We start from the raw sequence: 7,844 nt of genomic DNA on the forward strand, positions 1-7,844 counted from the left end.
GCTTAAATAAAAATAGAATTGTCCTTGTTTAACTGCCAGTATGTTAAAATCAGTAGGCAAGCCTGATTCGGACTTCTTTTCTGAGTCATGTGAAAAATCTAATGTTGTTGTAATCACTTAGATAGCATGCTTTAGAATTATGAATTCAGACCTTATTTGTGTATGAGTCATGTTGTCTATATGCACTACATGTGGAGGTACACTTAAGCCTTTCGTTTGTCTTCCATGCTCCCTTTAAATGCAGTCCTATGTGTTCTTGTTTATCGCCTAGCATTTTGCCTTTAAACCTAAGGGTCTACCTAGAACCTCCCTTATAGGATAGAAGTCCTAAATTCCTCCAGGACGGGTAGGAAGGGATGGGTAACAACATGCAATAGGGGTTAATACCAACCCTCGCTTTAATTACCTTCATGGGGCGGAAAAGGGTGATATGGATATGATAACCGGTGCGTTAATACCATGTGTAGCCCCTCTTTGAGGAGTGACATACCGGGTATTGCATTGATGTGATCCATATTACAAGCAAACCTAGGACACCCCTTTAAATTCATAAGCATGCTTTAGATTGTAGTTCTTCTCAAAATTTTGCCTTTGGCTATTTTTTTTCAAACACTTGTGTATTTAAAATCAAATGCCCTACTATTTGAGTCATACTTGTTTATTTGCTAATTGCACAAATTCACAAAAATAGTTTGGCCGGGAACCACACTAGTGGATCCTGAGGGGTGCCTAACACCTTCCCCTTGGGATAATTTCAAGCTTTTACCCTCTCTTTGGTTACCAAACATAGGTGTAGATGAACCCTATAGGTGCATTAATGCACCTTAAATTATTAGGTGATGACTCTTCAAAAATTTCAAAACCCCTTTTCCAAAAGGAAAGAGTTTTCCCATAACCAAAATGTCCTAAACTCGATTCCCGATTGAGGAAAAAAGGGGCGCGACAGCATGGCGACTGTGCTGGGGACTTTTAGGCTTTTACCATTTCAGATTGTTTTTGTGAATTTGTACCCCTCCCTATGTGCAATTACTTGTTTAATTTCTTCTTTAAAAGCAAAACTGACATATCTTTCTAGTTTCTTTTCTTTATAACTGCTTTAAATTATGAAACTGATGTATTTATTGCTTTCTTAACGTGCAAATACATGACAACATGCTTTTAATTATTGCATAATCATGCCCAACATCATACTTCACTTGTGCCAAACAAATACTATAGCAACAGTGTATGAGTGGTTGCGTTCTTCCTATATCATTACCCTCTAAATTTGGAAAGGCATATTTGCGGTAAAGCTAGTCGATCAGCGGTGCAGTCGACAGTTCCGTGCCTTCCCCCTTGAGTTGTCCGCTCAAGGGTACCAGTCTAAAACCCCCATAGAAACCTCACTTTGTTTAAATTGTGCATGCATCATAGTCAAACCTAGCCGGGTGAGTTATGTTATCCACATAATGATCCTTTAAGATAGCCTTGTCCAAAAGTCCACTGGGTCTCCCTAAACCCAAACGGACATCATCACGTTCTGTGCATTTATTTGGAGAAGTAAATGTTTCACGCTAATTGTTGATATTAAATAGTCGAGTCTGGTGGGGGTAAGGGCCTAACCTTGTTTGTCTTGCAGAAATATGAAGAACGAGGTCCCTAGCTTCGGCATGGCTAGCACACCCTCACTCTTGCTAGACTGGTGGAGGAATCTTCCGTCAAATGACCAAATCAACGAATGGAAAGAAAGGGCCGCCAAATCTAGCGAAAAGCTGGAATATCTAGAATACAGCTTGTTGGAATTGGAAGGAAAAGTGAGGAAGAGAGTCATCGATTGCCAGAACGCTGAGGGAAATGAAGGAGAACACTTGGCAAAGGCATTTTTACTGGTGAACCTACGCGAGCTAGAGTATTTGATCAATGAGAGAATTCAACCTGAGGAAGGTCCTTCTGGGACCAAATAGATAGGAATTTACTTTTTCGTTTTATGAATGTAATAAGGCCAATGACCATTAGTGACTTTTACTTCCTTGCCTATTTTGTGTCGTTTTGGAATTCGTTTATTTTTATCAATAAAATGAGGCATTTAGCATTCTAAGTTATCCAAATCAATTTGTCGCTAGGCCCATCTCGGGCACAAAGAGGTTCCCAAATTAGGACACGCTTTACATTCCCGCACTATGTGTTTAAATATGGCAATATTTTTATAATCATCACTGACTTGATTACCTTTGTTTTATTTTTGTTTTTATTATTCCCCTCCCCAAAGGTTAGTTCGTGTACTATGGCATCATCATCTTATTTCACAAGATCCAGGGGGCCTCCACACACTCCTCCTCTTAGTCCTATTAAAGGCAAGAACAAAGGCAAAATGGAAGATTTGAACAACATCAGGAAGGAGAACACAGCTGAACGGGTAGAGGCCACAGATGGCTAGGGTATTCGAGTTCCTAACGAGAACTTGAAAAGAAACTGTTAAAATTCCAGGAAGAGATCAATCAGGTTCAGAATCTGGCAAACTTGTCATTTTCCCTCAGCACTCCAGATGTCAACTTCCTAACACTCAAAACCCTATACCTCCTCAAAACATCCCAAAATAGCAAAATCATCTCGCTCCTCACTATCACATTGCTCCACCAAAGAACCAATGTAACACCTGCCATACCCCAAATAATACTCCACTACTCATCACAGAACCTCAAAACTCCACTAACGACCATTTCCACACCCATACACCAGGCCATCATAACACTCTTATCTACATGAAGACCATTTGACACTCTACCAAACCTATCTCGGGCACACCTGAGTCTGATTAAAAGGATTTGCTTATCAAGAACTTGGACGAGGAACTTAAGAAACTGACCAACTAGATTCAAGGCATTGAGAGAAGCAAAGGAATGGAGTGGTTGAACTATGAGGATCTTTGCATACAACCTAATGTCGAACTGCCTGAGGGGTACAAACCTCCTAAGTTCGAAATGTTTGATGGTACGGGTGATCCAAGGGTCTATCTGAGGATATATTGTGACAATCTGGTTGGAGTAGGAAAGTTTCATAAGGACGAGCTGCCATATGAAGGGTTGGGGCACAACAAAGCACTGCATATCACCGTGCAACATGAACATTATTTCATCACCATAATCATGATCGATGGAGGTTCCAGTCTTAACATTTGTCCACTGGTAACACTCAAGAAGTTGGGTAAAGGGCTGCATGAGATAAAGGATGGAGCAATCAATGTAAAAGCCTTCGATGGTTCTCAGAGGTCCACCATTGGTGAGATTAGTTTATGCCTGCAGATGGGACCAACCTGGCTCGAGGTCGATTTCTAGGTAATAGATGTACCAGCGTGACGTAGCATCAATGATGTATCAGGCAGTAAAGTTCAAATGGAATCACCAGGAAGTGATCATTCACGGTGATGGTAGCAACCCTATATACAATCGCCAGACCATTCCGGCGATAGAGGGAAGAAGGAAGCTAGGTGGAGAAACTTACCACCACATTGAACGGGTCAATGCTATCGACAAAAACAAATGGTGGGATAGCAAAATCGATAGTATACTGAGTTGGAGTGGGCACGAACCTGGCAAAAGGCTCGACAAGAACCTCCAAGGAGTCTCTAAATCCATAAAACTCAAGAAACACGGCACCACCTTTGGTTTGGGATATGAATACACCTGGGAAGAGTTTAATAACTGGTCGCCACCATGGCACAGTCTTTACTACCAACTAGAGCAGCCGATACCGCATCTGGAGCAGACCTTCCAATAGGCTAACATTATTTACGGGTCAGATGAAGAAGAAGCACTTGCAGTGGTGAAGAACTTGTTTCTAGAGGACAATGATATGGATTTGTGTTATTCTCAAGGAGGAGGGGGAGGAAGGCCCTTCCATACAAGCTGTGAGCAGAGGGGCACATCTCAAGAATTGGACCATCAAGACAACCAAAGCCCGACGAGCCTCGGGGTAGCAAGGCTAATACAAGCATTATTCACTGTTTTATTTACTAAATAATTTTCTTCTCGCATTTTTCAATGTCAGCAATAAGATCTTCGATGATCAAAATAGTTATTCAATTTATCAAAAGCATGTTTGATTATCTTATGAATTAATATTTATTGCTATCTCTCCTTACTTTACCCATACAGCATTACTATTACATATCTTGATGAACCCATGACTGTGACATGCAATGAGACAATGCAACAAACGGACATGGATTCAGAAGAAGATGACATACCTGACGAGATTGTTAAGGAAGTTGAGAATTTTGAGAACAAACCTAAGTCCAACCTGGACAAGACCAAAATTGTCAACCTGGGAGATGCGGAAAACGTTAAGAAAACACGAACCAGTATTCACTTATCGCCATCAGAGAAGAAAGAATACACAAAACTTCTGAAAGAGTATGAGGATATATTTGCCTGGTCGTATGATGACATGACTGGTCTAAGTACATCTATTGTGGCTCACAGACTGCCAACCGACCCAATGTGTCCACCGATAAAGCAAAAGCTCAGAAAGTTCAAGCCTGATATGAGTCTGAAAATCAAGGAGGAATTCAATAAACAAATTAAAGCCAAGGTTCTCAGGGTAATATAATACCCGACATGGTTAGCCAACATTGTGCTAGTGCCAAAGAAGGATGGGAAGTTCAGAGTCTGTGTCGACTACCAGGATCTCAACCGGGCCAGTCCAAAAGACAACTTCCCTTTGCCAAATATACATATCCTGATTGACAATTGCGCCAAGAATGAACTACATTCATAGATTGCTTCGCTAGTTATCATCAGATCTGGATGGATGAGGAAGATGCTGAGAAAACGGCTTTCATTACGCTGTGGGGAGTGTACTGTTACAAGATGATACCATTCGGCCTGAAGAATATAGGGGCCACATACATGAGGGCCATGACTACCATCTTTCATGATATGATACACAAGGAGATAGAGGTATATGTGGATGATGTTATTATCAAGTCCAAGAAGGCCACTGACCATATGGAAGATCTGAGGAAATTCTTCAATAGACTACGGAGGTAAAGTTGAAACTAAACCCCGCAAAGTGAGCATTTGGGGTTCCTGCTGGGAAATTGCTTGGGTTTATTGTGAGCCGTTGAGGAATATAACTGGATCCATCAAAAGTCAAAGCCATTCAAGAACTACCACCGCCAAAGAACAAGAAGGATGTGATGAGTTTCTTGGGGAGGCTTAACTATATCAGCCGATTCATAGCATAGTGTATAGTTATCTGTGAGCCAATCTTTAAGATGTTGAAGAAGGAATCCGCCACCAAATGGACCGATGACTGTCAAAAGGCCTTCGACAAAATCAAGGAGTACCTGTCAACACCACCAGTCCTAGTCCCGCCCGAGCCAGGTAGACCCTTATTACTCTACCTTGTAGTGTTAGATGGAGTTTTTGGCTGCGTTCTGGGGTAGCATGATGAAATAGGAAAGAAGGAGCAAGCCATTTATTATCTCAGTAAGAAGTTCACCCCGTACGAGGCCCGGTATTCTCTATTAGAATGCACCTGTTATGTTTTGACTTGGGTAGCTTAGAAGGTGAGATATTACTTTTGTGCCTATACTACATATCTCATATCGAGAATGGATCCCTTGAAATATATCTTTCAGAGGCCCATGCCCACCGGCAAGTTAGTCAAGTGGCAAATCTTGTTGAGTGAGTTCGACATTGTTTACTTAACTCAGAAAGTGGTCAAGGGACAGGCACTAGCAGACCACCTTACTGAAAACCCCGTGGATGGAGGATAGGAACCCTAAAAACGTATTTTCCTGATGAAGATGTATCATTCATAGGAGAAGACATTGCGGAATCCTATGACGGTTGGAGAATGTTCTTCGATGGAGCAGCAAACTTCAAAGGAGTTGGCATAGGAGCAGTCCTAATATTAGAAACCGGTCAACATTATCCGGTGTCTGCCAAACTCAGGTTCCCCTACACCAACAATATGGCCGAGTATGAAGCCTGCATCTTAGGGCTCAAGATGGCCATTGACATGAACGTTCAAGAGCTGCTAGTAATTGGAGATTGAGACTTACTTATACATCAGGTATGAGGAGAATGGACAACCAAGAACTCCAAGATAATCATGTATCTACATCATGTACAGGAATGGAGAAAGAGGTTCACGAAGACAAAATTCCAGCATATTCCTAGAGTCCAGAATGAGTTCGTCGATGCATTGGCTACTCTATCATTTTTTATACAACATTCAGACAAGAATTTCATTGATCCCATTCTAGTGAAAATTCATAATCAGCCAGCTTACTATGCCCATGTCGAAGGGGAAGCAGACGAAAAGCCCTGGTTTCATGATATCAAGGAATATTTGGCAAAAGGAGAGTACCTGGAGCTTGCAAATCCTACTCAGAAACGCACATTCTGGAGATTTTCCAACAACTTCTTTCACAGCGGAGGAATCCTGTATAGGAGGACTCCCGATTTGGGATTATTGAGATATGTCGACGCAAAGGAAGCATTCAGGCTACTAGAGGAAATTCATGCTGGAACTTGCGATCCACATATGAACGGTTTTGTCTTAGCAAAGAAGATACTCCGGGCTGGTTACATTTTGATGCCTATGGAAATGGATTGCATCCAGTATGTCCGGAATACCACCGTTGTTACATACATGCAGACATGATAAAGGCACCTCCAAGCGAGCTTCACACAACAAGCTTACCGTGGCCGTTCGCCGCCTGGGGAATGGACGTTATTGGACCAATTGAGCCTGCCGCTTCCAATGGACACAGGTTTATCCTGGTAGCCATCGACTATTTCACCAAATGGGTAGAAGCAGCATCTTACAAAGTAGTGACTAAGAAAGTCGTGATAGACTTTGTCTGCGACCGTATTGTTTGTCGATTCGGAGTTCCACAATCAATCATTACTGATAATGGCTCTAACCTCAACAGCGACTTGATGAAAGCTATGTGTGAAACTTTATAGATCAGATACAAGAATTCCATAGCCTACAGGCCTCAAATGAATGGAGCTGTAGAAGCCGCCAATAAGAACATCAAGAAGCTATTGAGGAAAATGATAGAGAAGCATAAACATTGGCGCCATAAGTTATCATTTGCTTTACCGGGGTATCGCATCCAGTCCGCACATCAATCGGGGCAACCCCCTATATGCTGGATTACGGTACAGAGGCCGTCATTCCTGCGGAGGTAGAAATTTCTTCCCTAAGGATCATATAAGAAGCTGAGCTCGACGATGCAGAGTGGCTAAAAAGTCGTTATGAGCAACTAGTCCTTATAGATAGAAAGAGAATGAATGCAGTCTGCCATGTTCAACTCTATCAGAACAGAATGTCCAGAGCCTTCAACAAAAGAGTCAAGCCAAGGAAGTTCACACCGGGGTAGCTGGTGTTAAAGAAAAAATTTTCGCATCAAGATGAAGCCAAAGGGAAGTTCTCTCCCAACTAGCAGGGTCCATATATGGTTCACCGGGTTTTGACAGGAGGAGCCCTCATACTTGCAGAAATGGATGGAGAAGTCTGGCCAAAGCCGATCAATTCAGATGCAGTCAAACATTACTATGTGGAATCTTTATGCTTTCCTTATATGATGTAAATTGAACTACGCCTGACCTGATTCCCGTTTAAGAGGGGATACGTAGGCAGCCCTATGGGTTCGGTCACAATTCAATAAAAATTTCATTTTCCCCCGCAATTGGAAACTGGGGCAAAATTTTGAGGAGGACCCTCAAAATTCCAAAGTAATTTCAGTCGATCGCCGCATGAGCAGCAGTCAGAAACGTCAACCTATCAAACTGGGACAGAATTTTGAGGAGGACCGTCAAAATTTCGTAGCAAGAGAGGTTGCAATGCCC

At 42.1% G+C, this 7,844-nt stretch overlaps 1 protein-coding gene across 1 annotated transcript; it reads left to right on the forward strand.

Moving 5' to 3' along the window:
• Positions 1–6,096: 6,096 nt before the first annotated feature.
• Positions 6,097–6,651, forward strand: LOC138882953 (uncharacterized). The gene has a single exon (XM_070163602.1). The coding sequence runs from the start codon at positions 6,097–6,099 to the stop codon at positions 6,649–6,651; it is 555 nt and encodes a 184-aa protein (XP_070019703.1).
• Positions 6,652–7,844: the final 1,193 nt, after the last annotated feature.

The sequence above is a fragment of the Nicotiana sylvestris genome, chromosome 12, assembly GCF_000393655.2.
Source record: "Nicotiana sylvestris chromosome 12, ASM39365v2, whole genome shotgun sequence".
In the NCBI taxonomy this organism is placed as follows: Eukaryota; Viridiplantae; Streptophyta; class Magnoliopsida; order Solanales; family Solanaceae; genus Nicotiana; species Nicotiana sylvestris.